Source organism: Perca fluviatilis, chromosome 2, assembly GCF_010015445.1.
Source record: "Perca fluviatilis chromosome 2, GENO_Pfluv_1.0, whole genome shotgun sequence".
Classification (NCBI taxonomy): domain Eukaryota; kingdom Metazoa; phylum Chordata; class Actinopteri; order Perciformes; family Percidae; genus Perca; species Perca fluviatilis.
In genome coordinates, this window is record NC_053113.1 from 47,504,203 (window position 1) to 47,529,616 (window position 25,414).

The window sequence follows — 25,414 nt, forward strand, 5'->3', positions numbered from 1 at the left end:
CATTTCCATGAATCATGGATGTGTTGATGACATAAATGAGGAAATATTAGAGAACTGAAGGAGACGTGATGTTGAACTACAGTGGGATTGGACACTCGATGTGCTCCTGGTGGAGCGGGTGGACGGAGATGGAGTGGGGGGAGGAGGAAGGGGCACAACAGGTGCAGGTGGTGCGTTTGGAGGCCCACGCTCCATGGCAGCAGCAATCCTCTCCAGACTTGAGGAGATGCGCCCGAGAGGCCGCAGCAACATCGCCACCCGGCCAAGACGGGCATTTATTACTTTGCCGCATCCCGGACAGCTCCCGCTGGCGTGCGCCAGGCAAATCAGCCGTCATAATAGCAATCCGCCACGGAACAATACGCCTGCTCTTAAAGGGAATGTGAGATGACGCTCTGATTGGTTTATTGCACGTTACGCCCAAACCACACCTAGCTACTTCAGACCAACCCATTTTAGATTTGCGTCGGGTGCAAGACTCATTTATCCCACCGGTATCATAGCAACAGCGGCCGAGATCCGCCCACAAAGCTACTTGCGTTTTGCGTTTCATACTTGCGTTTCAGATCATTAAAATAGGGCCCTTAATGACAGAATTCAGAAACGTTTATGACTTGTTTATAACATTTATGACCCGTTCATGACAGTGTCATATTATAGTTATGACAGCGTCATGTCACGATTATGTAAATGTTAGCAAATTATGTTACACTTTATTACACAACTTGACATATGGGTTTAGAGTTAACATGTAGTTAGCTCACAAAAGCAAAGCAGGAGAACGAGATTAATTATAACAAAAGAAAAGAAGACTCGACGATTGGTCTTTGTGGTAATTGTGGAGTCACTGTGATTGGACGGATGGGTAGAAAGTGGCGGTGACCAGCGCAGCTTTTTAACTAAAGTTGAACATTCTTCAATGACGCTCAGCATTCACACGATGCTACAAACATCGTGTGAATACCAGGGTTCTACGGGGTCTTTAAAAGTCTTAAATTCGCTGAAGTGATGTGTTCTACTGTAGGTGTTAAATGAATTTATACAGGTCTTAATTTTCCTACGTCCATGTAACGCTGCCTCTGTTTTTTTATTTTTATTCCGGGGTGTTGTAATTCTTTCTTTCCATAGTCCAAATATAATTGGCTGTTTATGTACAGATTATTATTTCTCCGTGCTGCTTTCAGTCAATTTTAATAACTGTATGTACTTTGCAAGTACTTTTGTGGCTCTGCATTTCTTCATACCTCAATGTCGTGATTGAATTGAATTTCATTCATAATGGTCTTAAAAACATCTTCAAAAGTCTGAAATTTGACTTGTTGAAACCTGCAGAAACCCTAGAATATGCGGCGCTCCCGTAGCAAAGCATTAAAAACACACAATGCTACCAGGTAGAGTACACTCAGTGATCTTTAGACGATTTAGTTAATATAGAGATAACAATATGCGGATGTTTTTCCCCATCGACCAATCGATCGGTTTGGAGAGTAGGTCGAATTTCAGTCGAGAGAAGAGTTTCTTTGGTTGTATTACTCGGTTTTCAGACTGCAAAATGTTCTCTTCCGTAGGTAAAGAAGCATATACGCTGCTTCCATTCAGAGAAGATCTTTCAGTGCCCAGACTGTGAAAAGGCCTTCTGCCGGCCAGACAAGCTGCGTTTGCACATGTTGCGCCACTCTGACCGCAAGGACTTCCTGTGCTCAACATGTGGCAAACAATTCAAGGTAAGATGGAGGATTGAAAGATACCAGTTGGCAGTGTTAGTTAATAGGTACGTGAGTTCTTATGCCACGTTTTTTTTCTTCCTGTGACATTAAGAGGAAGGATAAACTGCGGGAGCACATGCAGCGCATGCACAATCCCGACAGAGAGGCCAAGAAGGCGGACCGAATCCACCGCTCCAAATCCCTGAAGCTGAAGGTGCCCACCACCGACTTCGAGAGCTTCATGTTCAAATGCCGAGTGTGCATGATGGGGTTCAGGCGCAGAGGAATGCTGGTGAGCAACAACTCGCAGAAAGCTTTTTTTATTTTGTTCCTATTGAATTCCAATACACGTAGCTTTGTCTTTTCTGGTTCCAGGTCAATCATTTGTCCAAGCGTCATCCAGAGATGCGTATTGATGACGTGCCTGAGCTCACGCTGCCAATTATCAAGCCCAACAGGGACTACTTCTGCCAGTACTGTGACAAGGTTTGTTTTCCCCGGCCTGTCATGTGTACAGTGAGGTTTGGAGACGGCTTGGCATGCTATTTATGTATGTAATGATTTCAGAGTGCAATCCTGTGTTCTGCATGGATGTTTATGCTTTGAATCAAACTGTGAACCTCAAACTGTGAACCTGAGCTTTCAGTATGATGTTAAAGGTTAACTTCAGGTTGTTTAGTTTTTTTTGTTTTTTAACCTGGACCCAGTTTTCCTATGTTTTTGTGTCTTAAGTGACTGAAATTGTTGAAAACAACAATCTTTGAAATTGGTCCAGTATTAAGCAAGACAGCTGCGGTGTAACTGCTTCAACAATCACCCCTCTGGTTTGGCTGAAATAAACCCTTAATTCACCCATTTACATGTGAAGCTATGCAGGCTCTATACACGCTAAAAGTACTGTTTATTTACATGGAGTCTGGTGAGTTAGGCTAGGGTTAAACAAAAAGGATCTTACTCTTTAACAAAAAGGTCTATCTCAGTAGGGATCCTTTCCATAATGTTGTCAGACACTTAGAATAATATCTGAGCCTGTCAGCGGCTAAACAGGCACTTTTAGTGGACGGAAACTGACAATGCACCCAATTAGTCCTATAGGGTTACATTGCCACCTGGTTCACGACTGCCGGTTACGGCGTTCTCGCTCTTTACTGGACCAATTTCAAAGACGTTTGTTCACATCAGTCACTTAGACACCAATGCATGGGGGAAAAAAAAGGATCTAGGTTGAAACATACGGAAATGACCCTGTAATAAAACCATCTGATTTAATCTCTGTGTAGGTGTACAAGAGTGCCAGTAAGAGGAAAGCACACATACTGAAGAACCACCCCGGGGCAGAATTGCCTCCCAGCATCCGTAAGTTGCGCCCGGCCGCTCCTGGTGAGCCAGACCCCATGTTGAGCACGCACACACAGCTGACTGGCACCATCGCCACTGCACCCGTCTGTTGCCCACACTGTGCCAAACAGTACAGCAGCAAGGTAGGTATAAAGCTCTGTCTAAACATATTCTGAATATCCATACAGAGAATGACTCTCCTGTGTTTGCAGTAATTCACAATTCTATGCCGTGTCTTCCTGGACAGTCCCAGACCCCAACTGATCACTTTCTATGTGCTCGTATCTCAGACTAAGATGGTTCAGCACATCCGGAAGAAACATCCAGAGTTTGCCCAACTGGCCAACACCATCCAGGCACCTCTGACGACCGCTGTGATCAGCAGTGCTCCTACAGTCATCAGTGCAGACGGCACTACAGCCGAGGCTGTCGTGGTAAGGAAGGGCTACAATCACGTTAAGTGGATTTTAATCGCTTAAGTGGATTTCTGAAAATTAGTATTACATAAACCAGAAAGTGGGTGGGGGAAAAAAAATCAATACAACATAGTAGTGGCAATACTGCATCGATACACGGAGGCCAAGTATTGATCTTTTATTATATGAATGGCACATGAGTATATAACTTTTTGGCACTAGAATAATGAAATTATTTGCTTTTTCGGTCCACAAGATGGTGCAGTTGAGTTTATTTTAATTCTTTTCTTTCTGGACACATGTTGACAAAGTTTTCCTTTGGGGAAATTATTTGAAGTTAGGGAAAAAAGGTAATATATTGCAATATATCACAGAATATGTTTACGGTAATATCACAATAATAAATCGTAGGGCCTCCCAAGAACAAAGCATGTCAATGTAAATTTTATAGAAACTAATATACACCAGATATAACAACTTTCTGATGAATTTTCTCCACAGACCACAGATTTGCTGACCCAGGCCATGACGGAGCTTTCTCAAACACTGACCACAGACTACCGCACAGCGCAGGGAGACTACCAGAGGATCCAGTACATCCCCGTGTCTCAGGCTGGAGGCAGCCTGTCCCAGCCACAACACATCCAGCTGCAGGTGGTGCAGGTGGCCGCGGTAAGATCCAGGATCTGATCTAGGACCCAGATTTGTTTTGTTTTTTTAAACTTCTTTTTATCCCTGGAAAGCTGACTGAACATTTCAATAACTTCATGCTGGACAGTCACAGTTCTACACTTTGACAGCTGCTAGCTGCCTGGTATAAACTCCACACACTCAAATGAATAGCTTTTATATATAGAGCTAAATTAGACAATGAGTCGATTGCCAGAAAATGAATCGGCAACTATTTTGATAATAGATTAATGCTTCTAAGTCGAGTTGTTCAGCAAAAATGCCATTGCTTCTCTAGTTCCAGCTGCTCAAATTGATATCGTTGTAAACTTAAAGATGCAGTAGGTAAGTCTTATAAAACTAACTTTCTGTCATATTTGCTGAAACAGACCGTATGTTCTACATGAATTATGTAATATAAAAAAATCCAGCTCCTCTGGCACCACCTACATCCTGTAGTGCGATTGGCAAAATTCCACCGCTCCCGGTTGATTTTCTCCAATCAGGGCTACGGGGGGGTCTATCTGCCTGTCAATCACTGCTCAGGCACGCACATGCATATAATAGCTTCCCCGCGTACGAGCTGCAGAAAGGTTTCCCAAAACTCGGGTAAATATTGGAGTGGCTTTTCAGAGGTGGCGTGAGCTGCAGGATTTTAAAGATCTGAAGAACGATGCAGATGTAGCCACATTTCTTCTCGACAGGTAACATAATTACCATGAGTGATTTATCTTTCACTTGGTTATTAGTAGTCAAAAGTCCACAAAGCTAGGTTGGTGAGGATAATGGTAATGTTTGCACAGTGGTCGGTCAGATATGATGCTGAAATGACTTAAACGGTAGCCTGCTAGTTAGCATCGTTTTACTGTTGGTGAGTAAAGTTAACGTTGTGTTGGTGTTTAGTTATTGAAAATGTTGTCCGACATGCCGGCAGTTCTGTCAAACTCCCTTGTGTGGGAGGGGCTTAGGAGATGGTTTGGGCTACAGCAGAAGGGGGGGAGGGACTGAGAAGTTGTCGATGTTCAAATCTGTTGGCAAAGTCCTGGATCTTCACAATCTTACCTACAGCAGCTTTAATATCTTTTAGTTCGGAGATGCCGCTGGCTCAGGGAATTTGTGATGAGTTTTTTTTCCCCCTTTATTTCTTTGATGATTTATATGTATAAGCAGGATTTAAAATAACCTGCCAGCCACTATGAAAATTCTGGAAAATTACAACTTTGGCATGTAGGTTTTAAACATTTAAACCTTTTTATTTCCTGCTATATATTTTTTTATTTATTTAGTATGCAGGTAAAATAGTTAAAGTGTTTTTTTTTGGGGGGGGGGGGGGTTATGGAGAAATGGTGCTTTTACAAAAATATTTTTACAAAATATATTTACATTTACAGTGACATTTGCAATAAATAATCATCAGAAATGTGGCTATAATGACTAAGGGTGTAAAGGTAAATAACAGAATGGCTAGAACAGTCTGGTAAGTTCAGAAAATGAGACCACTTTACTGTAACGCAGCCTTTAAAAGCAGGAAAAGACATATTACGATATCCAAAATCTAAGACGATATCTAGTCTCATATTGCATATTGCCCAGCCCTAAGAAACCGTCACACATCGTTATTATTTTCCTCTGTGCTTCGCAGGCTTCCTCCCCACATTCCCAGCACCCGACAGTAGACGTGAGCCAGCTGCATGACCCTCATGGCTACAGCCAGCACTCCATCCAGGTCCAACACATCCAGGTCAATGAGGCCTCAGGCACTGGACAGGGTGCCACTCAGGTAAACCCTCAATGCTCTTAAAGGACAAATCCAGCACAAAATGAACCTAGGGGTTAATAACGCATGTGTAACGAGTCGACTGTTATATGTTTTCATGCTAATTGACTGTGACCAGTTTTAGCGCAAACCACTAATTAGCTTATAACACTACTTGTCGGGGCACTGGTAAATTAAAAAGAAATCGCTATTTCTATACCACTAACAAGGCTCAAAATAGCACCACACTTCCAACGGTAGCATAATGAGGGTCCCTACATGTAAACCGAAGCATTGAGAACTACAGACAGTTTATTAAAAAGATAGTTTACAAAGACTGTACCGTTCACGTATACAGGTGGCCGCCATCTTGGGAAAACAGTCACGACCAGTCGAACGACGAATGCCGTGGTTGAGCCATGTTACTGGTTACTGGTTACACAGCATTCGTCGTTCGATCGTGGAAGTGTGGTGCTATTTTGAGCGTTGTTAGTGGTATAGAAACAGCGACTTCTTTTTACTTTATCTGGCCCCGAAAACTAGCACTATAAGTTAATTAGCGGTTGGCGCTACAACTGGTCACATCCGATTAGCATGAAAACATATCCCAGAGAACAGTCGACTCGGCACACATGTTATTAACCCCTAGGTTCATTTTGCGCCGGATTTGTCCTTTAATGAACTGATGAATAATCACACAATATACCACACGTAATAACATGTAATACCACATGTTGTGGCCCCATAATGTTAAGCTTGATGGTAACAGAATACTTGTATCTCTTGACTCTGTTTGTGGTCACCGGTCAGCCTCTAAGCCCCTCCTCCCAGCAGCCCAGTCAGGAGTTGAGCCCCACCCAGCTGACCCCCGTGACATTAGCTCAGAACCACAGCCTGCAGAGCAGCAGCACCCAGCAGCAGCAGCAGCAGGGGGCGGTGCAGCACGCATACATACCTGGGAACTGGAACTACCGCGGCTACTGTGAGTCACACACATGCTCCCATATCCACCAGTCAGACAGGTTATGCTTATTTCTTTTTTTCTTCTTCTTCTTTAAGATAATTTTTTAGGCATTTTCGGCCTTTATTTTGATAGGACAGCTGAAGACATGAAAGTGGAGAGAGAGGGGGGGATTTACATGCAGCAAAGGGCCGCAGGTCAGAGTCCAACCTGGGCCCGCTGCGTCGAGGAGTAAACCTCTATGTATGGGTCTGCGCTCTACCAACTGAGTCATCCGGGCGCCCAGACATGTTTATTTCAAAGATAAGAGGAACATTTTATTTTGATTCAATGGTGGTTTACAGTTTAACCAGGCTTTTTCAACGTAAAATAAAGCCACATTTTACAGCGCCGCTTACTGTCCTCCATGCCAGCAACGCAACAAGCGCCTGGAAGTTCGGTGGTCGCCACGGAAACCAAAATGTTAAATTTGGAACCGATGATCGGAATTCGAAACCAAATCTTTCCAATCGATCGAGTCTTATGGCTGGTTCTGTACTGGATGACTGGCTCTCAGGGTAATGTGTGAACCTTTTTTACTGTGGCAGCGTCTGAGATCCAGATGATGGCTCTACCTCACACGCAGTATGTGATCGCTGAGGCCAGCACCCCTGTATCTGGAGTCAACAGCAACCAGGTGAAAACGGTGAGTGAATGCTGTCTGATACATGTTTGATGAAAGTGTGAAGTACAATTGGCTGTGGTTTAGGAAATCCCTGTGTTGCAGTTTGATTATTTTTTGTTTTGTTTTTACACCCATGTTAAAGGAACATGCCGACTTATTGGGACTTTGTCTTACTCACTGTATCCCCAGAGTTAGATAAGTCCATACATACCATACCCTTCTCATCTCCGTGCGTGTCGTAACTCTGTCTGACCCCCCCCCTAGCTAGCACAATCCTGAGTAACCGCTCCTCCCTTTTTTTTTCCTTTCTTTTTTTTCTTATTATATTTCTTCTCCTTTTTTTTCACTTTTATTCCTTTCTTCTTTCATTTCTCTTTATTCCATTCCATCCATCACAACCATTCTTCGTCCATTCCATTTCCTTCTTTCATCCTTCCTTCCCCTTTTTTTCTTTTCTTTTTTCCTTTTTTTTATTTCCTTCCCTTTATATTGTACTTTTTTTGTTTTTTATATATGTATGTGTATATGTATATATGTATGTGTGTATATGTATGTGTGTATGTATGTGTGTGTTTTATATATATATTGTGTATATATGTATATATATATGTATATGTATATATATTGTATGTATATATGTATATGTATATGTGTATGTATATATATGTTTCTTTCTCTCTTCTTTTTGTGTGTGTTGTGTGTGTTTTATGTGTTGTGTTGTGTGTGTGTGTGTGTATGTATTATGTATGTGTGTAATATTGTATGTTGTGTGTGTGTTTTTTTGTATGTGTGTGTTCTCTGTGTGTTTCTTCTTTCTCTTTTTTCTCTCTCTTTCTCTTTCTCTCTCTCTCTGTTTTTCTCTTTTTTTTCTCTTTTTCTTTTTGTTTGTGTGTGTGTGTATGTGTGTGTGTGTGTGTGTATGTGTGTATATGTATGTGTATATGTATATGTATGTGTGTGTGTTTATATATGTGTGTATATGTATATGTGTGTGTTTTATATGTGTGTGTATATATATATATATATATATATGTATATGTGTGTGTATATATGTATGTATATATATATATGTATATATGTGTGTGTATATATATGTGTATATATGTGTGTGTTTATATATGTTATATTATATGTATATATATATATAATGTATGTATGTGTATATGTGTGTATGTATATATATATATGTGTGTATGTATATATATATGTATGTGTATATATGTGTATATATGTATGTGTGTATATATGTATGTGTGTATATATATATATATATATATATATATATATATATATATATATATATATATATATGTGTATATGTATATGTGTGTGTATATATATATGTGTGTGTATATATATATATATATATATATATATATATGTGTATATATATATATATATATATATATTTTATATGTATATATATATATATATATATTTTATTATATATATATATATATATGTGTATATATATGTATATGTGTGTGTGTGTGTGTGTGTGTGTATGTATGTGTCTGTATGTGTCTGTATGTGACGAAAATTTGAACACTTGTTTTAAATACACAGCACTGATAAACCTTTTCATTGAAGCTGCTAAAACCAGGGACAATATATTAAATACAGGGTTCCTGTGAGCGTTTGGAAAGTATGGACAACGACAGCATACATTTTAAGGGCTTACTGTGTGAGCAAATGGAGCGGTGGAAAAGTTGTGTTGCTCAGTCCTACAGGTTTGAGTGCCCATTTTACGTATTTGTAAAGTTAGACATTTCTTAAAGTAAAGTATTTGTTTATGGAATTCTGGAATAAAATACAGAACTGAAAAATATGGAGAAAAAAAATACTGTATTAAAACAGTCCTGTGGTTGGCCTGCCATAACAGGTCGTTGTGTTTTTGCCCAGCACCAACTGTTGTATTGTTTGTTACCATATTGTTGCTGATATCTGATGTGATTTGTTGCCGTTAATTTCCTTTTGGGAATGTCTCGGACGTTTTTTTTTTATTATTATCTACATGCTGGATTGTCTTAATTTCCCCCAAATCTTTTTTGTTTGTCATTGTCACACGTACAACCCCTGTTTGTTTTGTTGTTTTTTAGTAAAATTCCGAAAAGCAAACATCAGTTCCACTCTTCCGAGACTCACTGAATGTTACCGAGGGCTCTGGGTGTCAGTTATGAATTATTTGCGTTTTTATTTTCTCTTTTTAAAGGATTGCGCAGCGTTCTCAGGGATACAGTCAACCTGAAACTATGGGATAATTTGGTTTTTGACATATGTAGAAGACAACCATCATTGATTGAATGGCACCTTGGACACTGGGTGTGGTTGGGTGGGGTCAGAAATGTGCTTTGTTCCACCTGTAACCACACCCAGCAGTGATGTCACTGGAGTACACCTGTAAATCACTGCAGCAAGACCAGAAGTTAAACCACCGGAGGCCAGAAAAAAAAAAAAGATTCTCAGAGGGTGTTAAGTTACTCTAAAAAGGGAGAACGTTTTTTCTGTTTGCTTTTGTCTTTATTTTTCTGACACTAGAAACCTGTTCAGTTTTCCTAAAACATGTTTGTTTTGTATTGAGGTTCATTTTGTAACCAGAGCCAGCAGATGGTAAGCTGTGTCAAATACTTTCTCCTCAATAACACAGAACAAGAGAAATGAGACAAAGTTATAAAAAATTAGGAGCTCAACATGATACAGTGTTTAAGGGTGGTATGGGCTTATTCCACTGTGTTAATCTGTTTATTAACATAATATTAAGTGATTAATTTGAGGTTGGTGCTTAAAGGTATAATATGCAGTATTTTCCACAAAAAAAAAAACTATGTATAGACTAATCCAAAAGTAATCCCTCTCAGTGATCATTTCCGAGCCATTAGAAGTGTGTGGTGGTGTCCGTATCTGCAGAGATACGGTCTTCTGGAAGACTTGGAGTTCAGCTTTTCTTTGAGAAAAGAACAAAGAACGGCACTGAAATCATTCTTAAAAAAGGAAGATGTGTTCGGAGTTTTGCCGACCGGATACGGCAAAAGTTTAATCTATCAACTAGCTCTGCTACATTCAGAAGGAAGAGCTCAAACCTTGTGATAGCAATCATCCGTCCTACTGAAATGCTCATGAGCAAGGCATGTCTGGTGCTGGAACTCATCTCCTAAGTGTCAAGACAGATTTCATTAAATACTTCAGGAAGTTCCCCATGACTTCTCACTCGTAAGTAGTGTAAGTGGAATGCTGTTCAGCTCCAACAGCGTGTTCACAAGGTGTGATCTAATAATAGCCTGTGTCAGTGTGGGACACTGATTGAGAGCTGTTGCAGGGGTTTTTGTTTGGCTCCCGGTGTACCTAGGCGAAGCAGGGCTTGTCTTTCACACACAGTTGTGATCATGTGTATAACACATTCCTTCGTGGACAGAAGGACAGGAGAGGAAAAAGCAACCACCTAAATAAAACAAGTCTTCCAGTAGAACCAGTTTAACAAGCTTTACAGAACTAATGAAATACCGGGCAGCCAACTGTTCTGGTTGAAGTTTCAGGCAGCATGTGTGTGTTTGTGTTGCTCCCATGCCTCAGTTGACCGTTGCATACCCCAAAGGTCCAGCGGGTACGGGACAGGGACAGGGACGGGGAGTGGGCCGGGAGTGGGCCTGTCAATGGATGGAGGAGGTAAAGGAGGACGAGGAGGAGAACCTGCTGACAGGAGCCAAAAACAGCACAGGAGGTAGGTCGACCTGCGAGTCAAGTTTATTTTTATTTCTTGCTTGCTTTTTATTTTGAAGCACATTTAATACCACAGGCGTGAACTCAATGTGCTTCAAAAATCAGAACAAGCCAGAAGAAATAGGCAGAAATCACGCATTAGAAGAAGAAAAAAATCAAGATGACCTAAGATAAGGAGGTATTACATCTACAGAAATATGTAAGATTTGAAAAAACAATAGAATATGATAAGTGTATTATCATTATTATTGTTAACCCTCCTGTTGTCCTCGGCTCAAATTTGACCCATTTTCAAAAAGTTTTTATACCAGAAATGTGGGTTTCTTTCAACCAAACTGTCAAAATAAATAGCGTGGATGGTTCCATAAAATGTAAAATATATGATCAGTTCACTACTTTTCATTGAATTTGGGTGTCTTATTCAATTTTATAGCATTTGAAAAAAAATATGTATAAAAAGTGCAGCAAAAATCAACAAAAACATCAGAAAAAGTGACAAAAAACTTTGAAAAAAGTGATTAAAAACGGGAAAAATAAACATTTTAATTTTTGACCCAGAAAATCAAAAAGTTGCATGGTTGACGGGAAGACAACACAAGGGTCAAGAAAAGGAATAATAATGATAAAAATACTGATTCTGTGCTAAAACATTGTGTCGTTCAACAAGTGGCCTTTGATTTGAGCGTTTGAGTGGCAGGTGTGTGATTCCAGTCTGCTGCTGCAGGGAGGAGACGATGGTCCCAGCATGCCTCTGCTCAGACTACACTGACAGCAGATGTTTTCCTGCTGCCATTAGGGCAGATATCTGTCAACATCTTACACCTCTGGCTTCACTTCTTACTGCTTACCAGATATGAGCTAAAAGCAGGGGCCCAGAAGTTTGTGCTATACCCCTTGCTAAAAGACCTCAAGTGACTATTAATTGTAAAGGACAGTGCTGTGACCCAGCTGGACCCAACAGCTGCTCCATCATTATAAATGCATGTTGTCATTCAAAAAGTCATTCTAAATTACAGGATACCAAGATTTACCAAATTGTGTGACAAGTGAAGCAAGGAATCTGTTAAAGTGATGGTTCGGAGTAATTTCACCCTAAGGTCCATGACCTCGAGCCAAACAACCCCCCCCAGAAGCTTTTTTCACCTGGGTCGAACATTGGGAGAGTTAGTGTTATCAGATGGTTAGCTTAGTGCAGGCGCTAATGGATCCACGTTTATATAATATATAATAATAATGCCCCAAATGATACCAAACTTCTACAGTAGTACAAATAGATTATGTACTCATAAAATGACAGATACAAGCGGCCAAAATTGGTTTCCTCAGGAGGGTGGCTGGCATCTCCCTTAGAGATAGGGTGAGAAGCTCAGTCATCCGTGAGGAGCTCGGAGTAGAGCCGCTGCTCCTTCGCGTCGAAAGGAGCCAGTTGAGGTGGTTCGGGCATCTGGTAAGGATGCCCCCTGGGCGCCTCCCTAGGGAGGTGTTCCAGGCACGTCCACCTGGGAGGAGGGCTCGGGGAAGACCCAGGACTAGGTGGAGGGATTATATCTCCAACCTGGCCTGGGAACGCCTCGGGATCCCCCAGTCAGAGCTGGTTAATGTGGCTCGGGAAAGGGAAGTTTGGGGTCCCCTGCTGGAGCTGCTCCCCCCGCGCCCTGACACCGGATAAGCGGACGAAGATGGATGGATGGAAAACGATGGATTGTAAAGTTTGTAAGTACACCAGGAGTTTATGTAAATAACACTTGCCTGCTGGCTTCTGCTCTCTGTTGCTGCTGCTGCTGCCTCAGTAAGATGAGTGCTTAGGGCCGTCTACAAATTACAACACCGAAAAAAGATACAAAAAAAATATTTATTAATTTAATGATTAAATAAGGTAGCCTCTCCAAACTTACCTCAATTATAATTTCTCTCTTGCTATTTGTACTACAACACTTACTTTTAAAAAATAAGTTAAAGTAATAAATATTTTTGTTGTATCTCTTTTTGGTCCTAAGCACTCATCTTACTACAGCAGAGAGCAGAAGCCAACAACCAGGTGTTATTTACATAAACTTCTGGTGTACTTACAAACTTTCCAATCCATCGTTTTATGAGTACATAACCTATTTGTACTACTGTAGAAGTTTGGTATCATTTTGGGCATTATTAGTGGGGTAACTTACGAAATACACAGTTGGATCCATTAGCGCCTGCACTAAGCTAACCAGCAGATAATGCTAACTCCCAATGTTCGACCCAGGTGAAAAAAGCTTCTGGGGGGGTGTTTGGCTCGAGGTCATGGTGCAAAGGACCCTAGGGTGAAATTACTCCGAACCATCACTTTAACTTTACATCTCATGTCATGTGTTGCTAAAAACTTATTAGATCTGCTTAAAACTTCTTAGATTTGATTCTTGTAAGTGTCATACAGTGGTGAAATGTAACTAAGTACATTTACTCCACTACTGTACTTAAGTCCAAATGTTGAGGTACTTGTACTTTACTTGCGTCTTTTCATGCCACTTTCTACTTCTACTCGGCTACATTTCAGAGAGAAATATTCTACTTTTTATTCTACTACATTCATCTGTTACAGCTTCAGTTACTAGTTACTTTACACATTAAGATTTCTGCACACAAAACACATGTAGTTTATTTAAACTAGCCAACAATATAAGGGCCCACAAGTCCAGCTGAAATAATTAGACCATTAAACACTTAGCTGATTGACAGAACTGTTTTGATCGTTTCCACTTTCTAAAATGGGAGGATTTTTCTGCATTGAGTACTTTTACTTTCAGGACTTTAAGTACATTTTCCTGATGATACATACTTTTACTTGTGACAGAGTATTTTTACAGTCTGGTATTAATACTTATCTTAAGTAAAGGATCTGAATACTTCTTCCACCACTTAGTAAAATGTTAAGTCTAACTGTAAAGGTCCCATGGCATGAAAATTTCACTTTATGAGGTTTTTTAACATTAATATGCATTCCCCCAGCCTGCCTATGGCCCCCCAGTGGCTAGAAATGGTGATAGGTGTAAACCGAGCCCTGGGTATCCTGCTCTGCCTTTGAGAAAATGAAAGTTCAGATGGACCAATCAGGAATCTTCTCCTTATGAGGTCATAAGGAGCAAGGTTACCTCCCCTTTCTCTGCTTTGCCCGCCCAGAGAATTTGGCCCACCCATGAGAGAGAGACGTCATGGTTTGAAAACGAGCAAAGTGGCAGTTGGTCAAGGCCACACCCCCACCCTCCACCTTGCCCCCCTCCTCTCCTCCTCAATAGCTACAGACACAGAAATGGCACATCCTAAGGAAAGCTCATTGTGGGACTGGCTCTAGTGGCTGTAGTTCTGCACCAAGGCTGAATTTCGGGAAAGAGACTTCAGATACAGTATTAGGGGACCACTAAGGTCTATATAAAAGAGACTTCAGATACAGTATTAGGGGACCACTAAGGCCTATATAAAAGAGACTTCAGATACAGTATTAGGGGACCACTAAGGTCTATATAAAAGAGACTTCAGATACAGTATTAAGGGACTACTAAGGTCTATATAAAAGAGACTTCAGATACAGTATTAAGGGACCACTAAGGTCTATATAAAAGAGACTTCAGATACAGTATTAGGGGACCACTAAGGTATATATAAAAGAGACTTCAGATACAGTATTAGGGGACCACTAAGGTCTATATAAAAGAGACTTCAGATACAGTATTAAGGGACCACTGAGGTCTATATAAAAGAGACTTCAGATACAGTATTAAGGGACCACTGAGGTCTATATAAAAGAGACTTCAGATACAGTATTAAGGGACCACTAAGGTCTATATAAAAGAGACTTCAGATACAGTATTAAGGGACCACTAAGGTCTATATAAAAGAGACTTCAGATACAGTATTAAGGGACCACTAAGGTCTATATAAAAGAGACTTCAGATACAGTATTAGGGGACCACTAAGGTCTATATAAAAGAGACTTCAGATACAGTATTAAGGGACCACTAAGGTCTATATAAAAGAGACTTCAGATACAGTATTAGGGGACCACTAAGGTCTATATAAAAGAGACTTCAGATACAGTATTAAGGGACCACTGAGGTCTATATAAAAGAGACTTCAGATACAGTATTAGGGGACCACTAAGGCCTATATAAAAGAGACTTCAGATACAGTATTAGGGGACCACTAAGGTCTATATAAAAGAGACTTCAGATACAGTATTAAGGGACCACTAAGGTCTATATAAAAGAGACTTCAGATACAGTATTAGGGGACCACTAAGGTCTATATAAAAGAGACTTCAGATACAGTATTAAGGGACCACTGAGGTCTATATAAAAACATTCAAAAAGCAGCATGTCATGGGACCTTTAATGCAAATTAAAATTCAATTCATTGAGAAACTTTCACCACAAGAGGACCCATATGAGTTTATTTAAGTAATACTACAGTGAAATGACAATATTTTAGGGCTGCACTAATTTTAGTTTTAAGTGTCTGTTTCTTAAATCTGTATTTGCATCACAAGTCATCCCTGATTCCATCCCAACTAAAAGGGCTCCCTTTCATTTTTAATAACCCGGTTGTCACTCTGTTTCTTTTTAACGGCTTGCTCTCTCTCTCTCTCTCTCTCTCTCTCTCTCTCTCTCTCTCTCTCTCTCTGTTGCCCCGTTACTGCAGTGGTTCAAACAAAGCCCCAGTCGTTCATCATCACCCACAGCAAACATCTTGGTCACAGACTGTGAGGAAAGCCTGGTACACCTTTGCTCCGGTGGGTGTAGTGTGGTCAGTGTGCCAGCTGGAGGCACCGCTGCAGCAGCCCTCTCTGTTCCTGCTGGATGTGTGCTGGAGGCTGCTGTGGCTGGCTTCGCTGTGGATGGCTCTGGCAGGTTGCGTCCATGCCCTGAAGTGGCGCCTGCGGCCAGGACACAACCAGGTGAGTGCACCGCGGCATGAACTGAATCTCTCCTGACCCTGTTGTTGGATTTCACCGTGTTATGTTTATTCAGCGAGTTTGCTTCAATTCAAGGGGGAGTCTCCACTGAGGACACAGCAGGACGTTGTTACAGAAAACAGGAATAACCACTATTTATGGTGAGCAGGGGTGCCGGGGAGGGGAGGGGAAGGGGATTGAGTACCCAGGGCCCTAATGTGAGGAGGGCCCAAAAAGATTGCTAGAATGAATAGCTGGTGATGTGGGGCAGCTCATAGAGAATGCCTTTGTACAGGGCCCAGAATTGTGTCCTACGCCCCTGATGGTAAGACTTAATTTTACAGTCATTATATTATATGATATTTAATTTTGGCATTTTCTTTTAGAGTTGGAATAGACAATAAAACCAAACCCCTTATAGGCCAGGTTTAATTTAAGGATACTGCATGCATCAGGTATTTCCTTTGCCCGAGATGAGCTACAAGTTGCCCAACACCTCATACCATGAAGCAGCTTCTACAGATGTCCATTTAGAAATCAGCTATATCCATATTTTTGGGGATAACGTGTCATTTCATATCACTGAAAGGAACCAAATGTCTGAATCATCACACCTGTTTGCGATCAAATTGTTATATAACATACCAGTACACGTGTTGCTGTGAGGGATGACATTACTTTATTTTGCCATTTATAGACACAACCTACGGACTGTTATTTAAAACGTACATTTTTACAGACTAAAAAAAAAAAAGAAATCATCGTTTTTCTTCACAGACAAATCCCAACACATTCTCACAGTGGTCTCATTATTTCTCCAGGATGTCCCAGTCGAGGAGCCCGGGCCACGACGTTGCTCTGGCCTTTGCCCTGGCCAACAGCCTGCTGCTGTGTGTGCTTCAGGAGCCCCTGCCAGACCCCAGGGGGCCCCAGATCAAGGCTCTCCTCTCCAGGCTGGAGGTAGGAGACACACACACACACACACACACACACATTGCGTTTCACTATCTTTGTGGGGACCCGTCATTGACATAATGCATTCCCTAGCCCCTTACCCTAACCTTAACCATCGCAACTAAATGCCTTACCTTAACCCTTACCCTCACCCTAACCCTAACCTAATTCTAACCCTAATCCTAATCCTAATCCTAATCCTAAAACCAAGTCTTAACCCTCAAACAGCCCTTTAAACTTGTGGGGTCCAGCATTTTGGCCCCACAAAGCTGTCGGGACCCCACAAGTATACTGGACTCCCGGTTTTTGGACCCCACGATTATAGTTAAACAAGCACACACACACACACACACACACACACACACACACACACACACACACACACACACACACACACACACACACAGCCTCCAGCTATACCTGTCATCTGCTGTGTTTTCAGTCACTCTGTGCATGTAGATCGGCGTGGAATCTTTGTCTGTTATATTAGATCAGACTTTGCACTCAGGCATACACAGATATTCTAGCCCGGGGCAACAAACTCTGCTGCTGTCATCTGCACTCTGAATCAGAGAGACATTTGAATGTTCTGTCTCTTTCTGTACTTCCTTTTTGTGTTTTAGCACTTACTATGACTGTGGCTCTACTGCACCAGCAGCTAAGCATTTCTAGTGGTACAAAACTGTAGTTTATGACAAAATATGTCACTGCTTACAAATGTCCTGACAAGCTGGAGGTATTAGCAGCCTCAAGCTAGGCATTTTTTGCCATGAGCATTACAGCATTACAGGAAAAGACCACCAGCGAGGCGATGAACTTTCTTTCTTTAAATCATTGTCTTTAAATAATTTCTCCTTCTAATGTTTCTGTTGCAAGCCCATGCATTTTAACTACCCTGTGTTATAGTTTATCATTACTTTTTTTGGTTTCCTTCTGCTTCTTATCTTTTTTTTTTTTAGAATGTTCCCAAAATGTATTTTTAAAAAGCTCAATTGCAGAACCAGTACAGTTTTTTTTTTGTATTTTGTCATTTTTAAACTGTATGAAAATATATGTTCGGACAATTTCATGTGTAGAACAGATGTATGGACGTAAAATGCAACAAGTAGATTCCTGCACACTGTGTTCATCTCTTAAAGTTTTTATGTGACAGCATTATGCACAAATAAATTAACATATGACTTTTGGTGCTGTACAGCCACATGTGCATACATTTTGCAGAGGTAGTAAAAGTACCTCTACCCAACAAACCCACAAAAGTGAACCCAGCCCTCTCAATCCTCTTTTCCACTGTAGTCCGTGTCTCACACACTTGAGAAGGCTGATGTTGGGTCAGAGGAGACACTGGAGGAAGTGGGCCGAGCGTCTGTACTGATAGACAAAGTGAATCTCATCCGCAAATACCTGCAGCAGAGGTGAGGTTCTAAAAAAATGTATTGAGTTCTGAATATAACGTCAGAATTCAGAGAAAAAAAAGTCAGAATTCTGACTTTATTTGGTCCAGGTGTAGCCTGGTTGACACCAGATCCCTTCTCAGTTGTAACTGAGAGGGGGTCCGGGGAAGGTTCATTCACAGCCCGTTTCCAAAGGGGGCGTCACCAACGGATGCCACTCTAAAGCCTCTGGGTGCAATTGGATAGACCTAAAACCAATCAGAGCGATGAAGGAGATGACGCTTCAACGTCGCTGCGCTGTCGCCATCGTGTAAAGCGTGATTGGCGGCTCGATTTGGAAAAATTGGAAATGGGTTTGAATGGGCTCTTGGCCAGACTGACTTGCAGAGCAAATCTCAAATTTGCTGGAAGTTCGTCAGGGTTTTCCCAGGCTAGTCCAGGTGCAGAAAAAGTCAGCTTTTTTATTTTTGTAGCTAATCCCACACACACACAACTTTATTGAAAAAAATACACTCAAATATACAACATTTTAGACACATACTCAAAATAATGCTCCAGAGAAACAATAATATGCCTTTAAATGAATAAAAAAACTACAATAAAATATGTAGAGGGGGATGATTACTGTAAACAATATTAAATTACAGTGATACAAAATTAATACATATTATTCTTCAAAAAGTTCACTGTACAATATGACAGTTTTGTTACTTTTTTGTGTGAGAGACACAATTCACATAAAAAAAGCAGTGAAATTGGGGGTAACATTTGTTGTTTTACATTTATGTAAGTACAACTTGCCAGATAAAACCAATAAGTTGACAACGAATTCAATGTTCAAAAATAAAAAAAGATATTTTTTTACATTCAGTATTGATTTAACATCACACACTCCCCTGTGATAGGATGAGGTCCCTGTGTAGACTGGTCCAGGTACAGGGGGATTTTGAAGCCAGTGTGAAGGACATGCTGGAGGGCCTGGAAGGCCTCTGGGCCCAGCTGGAGGAGCTGCACACTGGGGTCACGCTCACCAAAGAGGGGGGCCGAGGCCACGGAGACCTGGCCTCTGCCCAGGCAGATGCAGAGGTAGGCGGATGTGAAGGTCTAGTTTTACCAAAGTGAAGTGTTGTCTACAACGATAACGGCTGGCTTGTTAGTTTTAGTTTCTTTTAAAAGCCCAATCTTCTTCAATTACATGAATATTTGCCTCGTCATTGCCTTTGAGTGTTGAAATCTCGCATTGCCAGACCTATCTTCACAGCGCTGTGGAGTAAGGTCTGGCTTCACCACACATACATTGTGGGATAGGAGGAAAAAAAATGCTCTGGATTGTTTGCATTTCTTTAAACCAATCACAATCACTATGGTCCGGTATATTTTTCACTGAAAAAGTTTCAGGGTATTTCTTAGAAATGTGGGAACATAGGGCTGTGGGGACGCTCCCAACTCTTATGTCTTTGGCAAAGACTTTGTTCGCAGTCTTGGGTCACTACAGGAACCGCCTTCAGTGCTGCCAGGCTCGTCTGAGGGACAGCACACAGCTACTGCAGGTAAGGTTCTCCTCACGCAATAAAAATCCACTTCTGGTAATTTGTGCTGTCTTCACTAACAGATGCCCTGTGCCTTGTCCCACAGGAGTTAACCTGGAGTCACACTCATATGAGCAACAGTGTGAGCAGCAGCAGTGAGGCAGTCTGGCCAGAGCTGTTGCTTCAGTCCAACATCGAGCAGGTACACTAACCTCCAACATTGTTCATAGGTTCAGAGTTTTAGAAACCCACCAGGACTGGGTGGATGTTTGTTGGGTATTGAGCCCCAAGGCATCAATTGTGAATCCTTGCAACAAAATGCTTAATCCTTATGAACTGGAAATGTTAGAAAGGCTGTTTCGACATACATAATTGGCAGCGGTGGAAGAAGTATTCAGATCCTTTACTTAAGTAAAACTACTAATACCACACTGTGAAGATACTCTGTTACAAGTAAAAGTCCTGCTTTCAAAATGTTACTTTAGTAAAAGTCTGTAAGTATCTTAAGGAAAATGTACTTACAGTATTAAAAGTAAAAGTACTCAATGCAGATAAATCCTCCCATTTTAGAAAGTGGAAAGGATCCAAACAGTTGTGTGTTTAATGGTCTAATCATTTCAGCTGGACTTGTAGGCCCTTATATTTCATTTATAATAAAAACATCAGATTTTATAAACTACATGTGTTTTGTGTACAGAAATCTTAATGTGTAAAGTAACTAGTAACTAAAGCTGTAACAGATGAATGTAGTGGAGTAAAAAGTAGAATATTTCTCTCTGAAATGTAGCGGAGTAGAAGTAGAAAGTGGCGTGAAAAGGAAAGATTCAAGTAAAGTACAAGTACCTCAACATTTGGACTTAAGTACAGTACTGGAGTAAATGTACTTAGTTACATTCCACCACTGATAATTGGTTTAAGGAGTTCCTGAACCTTGTAAGTATGGAAAAAGCATCTTCCTTATTGGTGTATCCAGACAGGGGTGGGAATGGCTTATGGGCCACAATAAGTATTTTTTTTTAAGATAATTTTTTTTGGGCTTTTCTGCCTTTAATGGACAGGACAGCTAGGTGAGAAAGGGGAGAGAGAGGGGGGAAGACATGCAGGAAATCATCACAGGTCGGACTCAAACCCTGGACCTCTGCATCGAGGCATAAACCTCTATGTATATGTGCGCCTGCTCTACCCACTGAGCCAACCCGGCCACAATAAGGGCATTCCTTGACTCACAACCCACCTTCCTCCCTTCGTAATTATAAAAATGTCTTTTCTGGTCATAGTACTCCAGTCTTGGTTCCATTATATCCCTTTCCGTTTAAGAATATTATATTTAGAAAGAAGAATGTATCTGCGTTGGAACAATACATGTGTGTGAGTGTTGATGTCAAACCACCTCCATGTACATGTATGTGTTCCCATGGTCACACTTTGTGTCAGACGGAAACACGGGCATGAAATAACTTACAGTTTTTCTCAATCGATTCGGCACATTTACTGAATCAAACTTACAATTGTCAACTGGGACCCGAAGGACAACACAAGGGTTAATCAAAAAGAATGAACTCCTGTTTCAAATGTAAATAAGACCAAGACAGTCAAAATGCAAAGACATCTTGTCTAATGACAGCATACTCTGAAAGTGTGATAGTTACTCTCTGTAGCATCGTCCAGTTGCTAACATTGTATATTTAGAAAGCTGAAAACGTATTGATGTCAGCCATGGCACACACTAGACTTTCTCATTGTATGTACACACCAGCCAACTGCAAATACGAAAAGGAAGCTTGTACAGAAAAAAAGATATACAACAGCAAAAGTATCAGGAACTGTTGTTGTACAAGAAAATAGAAAATATTCATTCATTTTTTATTTTTACAGGAAAATTTTAAAAGCAATTAAGTTACAATAAAATGGGCCTGGATCAGTTTAAAAACAGGTTTACAGCAGGTTCCTGTATGCTGCAAATGTATCAACGTCAAGGTCTGGCCACAATATTTGGACATCACACCTGATATCCTCCCTTGCAATGCAACGAGGTAAAAAAATACTTGCATGACTCTGCCCCCCCCCACCCTTCCAACAATCTGCTGTGATATCCTCACCTGTCACCTGTTTGCATTTGGTTGCTCTACATTGTGAGGAAATTGGATTGTTCCCAATCTAGCCTAAGTCTATTCATCTGAAAACATTTGCAACAAAACCCCCAAAACTATTATGTATCTAATATATGTGTGGCGGGTTATTGTGATTGTTGGTTGCCCTATTTTGCATGTAGGGATTTACACAATGAATGTATCCAGTAGTTGCATTTGACAATAATACGATCCAATGGCAAATGAATGCAAACTATTTTGATCTGCAAGGCTTGTTCAATGCATTTTGTGCCAAAGCAATGACACATGACCATAGCCATGTGAACAGCTGACCTAATGTTCCTATAAATAGTCATATAGTTTGACAAAGTTTAATAGTCATTCGACGATTGTGCCAAAGCGATTGAGAAAAACTGTACACACTGTAATCCACCACCCCCTCCCACTCTCATACTTCACAGTTCGTCCTGTCACCAATTTGTAGTTATGTTGTCTTTGTACTGCGTTTGCCCTTTCTGTTTATTTCTTTGTCATGGATAATCTACAATAAAAATATATATACTGTATATGAAAAAGAAACCCACCAGGACTAAAAAAAAAACTCCTCTCTCTCTCTCTCTCTCTCTCTCTCTCTCTCTCTCTCTCTCTCTCTCTCTCTCTCAATTTAAATTTCATGTTGCTTTATTGGCATGACAAAAAAGACATCTGTGTTGCCAAAGCATAAGAACAAACAAAAGAACAAATACATATAAACAATAACAAGTATTTCTTTTGGCTTTTTTGTTTTGAGATATTCCGCCAATTGGCTATCTCTGTTGAGGGATTGATAACAGAGGAGTTTGTATTTTATTTTCGTTTTGCCATTGTTCTGTATTTAGTTTAATTTAATTTAGTTTCAAATCTTTTGATTGAAGACTGAGGAGTGTGTCTGTGGCGGCTCTGAGGCTCAGTGTACCTGTCTCTCTCTCTACCTGTCTGTCTACTACTGACTGTGTTTAGCTCCGTGTACTGGTCGAGGGGGTGGACATCTGAACACTGCTGGTTGCTCAGGAGAGCTTTGTATGCAGTGGAATGTTTATCAGCTAGATTTAAATGCTGCCAAAATTTAATTGACCTTTTTTGGATGTGAATTTTCAGAGGGAATAGACTGAGTTCTGCTCTGCATGCATTGTTTGGGGTGTTTGGGCGAACTTTTAGAATCATTTTACTCTCTCTCTCTCTCTCTCTCTCTCTCTCTCTCCACAGTTTGACAAGGTGCAGGAGAGTTTCCTCTCCGTGGAACAACAGACCTCTACGTTCCAGGCCCACCTGGAGGGACTTGGGATGGGGGATCAGGAGGGACATGCAGGGCCCCTCGCTCACGCCAACGGGGCCCGTTCCCACTCGGCCTTTCCACAGACCTCCCTACATCTCCACGCTGACGTGCAGCGCCGTTATTCCACCTCTGCATCCACGTCTGTCTCCTCGACGGAAGTAGACACGGACACGGACACGGAGACGGGCGGTCCTCTCTCGCTGTGTGAGAGGTCGGCTCTGCAGTTCACCTCCACTATCGAGCGCCTGCGTAAATCTGGAAGGCGGAAGTGACTTTTAATCGGACCGTGCTTGGAACGGAGAGGTTTAAATTAACAAGGGGGGGAATATTTTCTGTGTTTACATTACTGTGGCTTTTGTGTGTGTTTTTACTACTCAAAAATGTCTTTTTTTATTTTTAAATTGCTTTTGTATTTTGCTTTTAAATTTTTCATTTCAAACACTGTGGTAGATAAGAGCGGGCAAGAGCAGCTTTCATATTGCAAGGAATATTTCAAACACAAGGGGGCACACTGTCACCAGTTATCACAAACATAAATCACATCACCCATTCAACATTTCAACTTTATTATACTATCCAACCATCCATATACCGTATAGTCACAGTGAGGGACCATTGCCCAGACCTTACCCTTCCAATCGACTTTATAGCAGAAACATGTTGGACAGGCTTCTCAAACATATGGCCCATAAATGTGTTTCTCTAAGATCAGAACAGTCGGCCATATCTCGTGTTCTAACACAAAATAACTTTACTCTCATAATGTGATGAATGAGATCCAGGGGTATATTTCAGGTGTAACCGAATTCCACGTGCTGATTTAATTTCTCAACCAGCCGAATAATGGACTATTAGATTTGATGATGCATTTTCTCATTATTGTGCCTCTTGCTTTGAAGCCTTATCCAATGTCAATGTTACAACTCTTTTAACCAATGATGTTAAAGTTTTTTTTTTAAAAGGAGCTTTTATACGCATCTATGATTTAAAGATGTTCTTCTAACGTGCAGGAGGACCAGGTTACAGTTAAAAAATCCCAGATTTTTATTTTCATTTTCCAGAACTATTTTTTTTTTGTTCTGCCTCTCTCTATCAGACTGAGCGGTCGTGGTGACGTGAACCCTTTAAAGCAGGGGTTTCAGGATGAGGGCAGAGGGGAGGGGGGGGGAGAAAGGTAGAAGGGGGCAGTGGAGGTCAACTCCCGGAAGTGTTTCTGTTATTACTAAAAAACTGAGCAGCCCTCTAGACCTTTTTGAAAGACATGAATGTCTTTGATCCAAATTCAATTACCCTGCAGCTCCGTCACCGATGGCGTAGAAATCGACATCATTTTCTTCCACCAGAGTCCTGAACTTCTCTGGCCGGGCCGGGGCCAGACGGGATTTCTGATGAGAATCAATTCATTGCATGGCTGCCGTTAACCCCTCGTGTTGTCTTCCCGTCATCCATGAACTCGTTGTCCTTCCAGCTCAAAATTGAAAATGAACTTTTTGCACTTTTTCCGATGCTTTAAAAAAAATATAAAAAAATATATGCACCACTAACACCAACTTGTGTTGGTTTAATAATATGTTTTACACGTATGCTTGGAACATTGGTCAACAAATCTCATTTATGTGTCATTATACCTAATGTTTTTGCAGACATTATGATTTTAAGATCAGAGGATGTTGAGTGGATCACAGACTGATTAATGTCAAAGTTCAGTCACCAGGACACTGTTATGAAATCATTTAATTCATGTTATTTGTGGGCAATTTGGTTGAAAGAAACCCATATTTCAGATTTTTTTTTAAAGGTCCCATGACATGGTGCTCTTTGGATGCTTTTATATAGACCTTAGTGGTCCCCTAATACTGTATCTGAAGTCTCTTTTATATAGACCTTAGTGGTCCCCTAATACTGTATCTGAAGTCTCTTTTATATAGGCCTTAGTGGTCCCCTAATACTGTATCTGAAGTCTCTTTTATATAGGCCTTAG

General features: G+C 40.9%; 2 protein-coding genes across 3 annotated transcripts in view; both read left to right on the plus strand.

The window, feature by feature from the left end:
* Positions 1-7,593, plus strand: part of prdm10 (PR domain containing 10) — a 35,820-nt gene extending 28,227 nt beyond the window's left edge. The window contains exons 14-22 of the mRNA XM_039789527.1: positions 1,569-1,724; positions 1,819-1,998; positions 2,082-2,192; positions 2,987-3,187; positions 3,335-3,478; positions 3,962-4,132; positions 5,772-5,909; positions 6,696-6,867; positions 7,434-7,593. Of these exons, the coding sequence (XP_039645461.1) occupies positions 1,569-1,724; positions 1,819-1,998; positions 2,082-2,192; positions 2,987-3,187; positions 3,335-3,478; positions 3,962-4,132; positions 5,772-5,909; positions 6,696-6,867; positions 7,434-7,561 (1,401 nt within the window). The 3' untranslated portion in view covers positions 7,562-7,593. The remainder of the gene's footprint in view (positions 1-1,568; positions 1,725-1,818; positions 1,999-2,081; positions 2,193-2,986; positions 3,188-3,334; positions 3,479-3,961; positions 4,133-5,771; positions 5,910-6,695; positions 6,868-7,433) is intronic.
* A 2,933-nt stretch (positions 7,594-10,526) lies between these two features.
* Positions 10,527-24,480, plus strand: si:ch211-151h10.2 (uncharacterized protein LOC567699 homolog). Of its 2 annotated transcripts, none has more exons than XM_039785384.1 (9): positions 10,527-11,228; positions 15,899-16,154; positions 16,248-16,312; positions 16,973-17,111; positions 18,402-18,520; positions 19,405-19,585; positions 19,966-20,049; positions 20,135-20,230; positions 23,364-24,480. In XM_039785384.1, exons 1-9 carry the CDS (start codon positions 11,161-11,163, stop codon positions 23,703-23,705), a joined length of 1,350 nt encoding a protein of 449 aa, XP_039641318.1. In that variant the 5' UTR covers positions 10,527-11,160; the 3' UTR covers positions 23,706-24,480. The 2 variants fall into 2 exon arrangements, with proteins under 2 accessions (XP_039641318.1, XP_039641324.1); XM_039785390.1 differs by having other exon boundaries at positions 19,926-20,049; positions 23,364-23,491.
* The last annotated feature ends 934 nt before the right edge of the window (positions 24,481-25,414 follow it).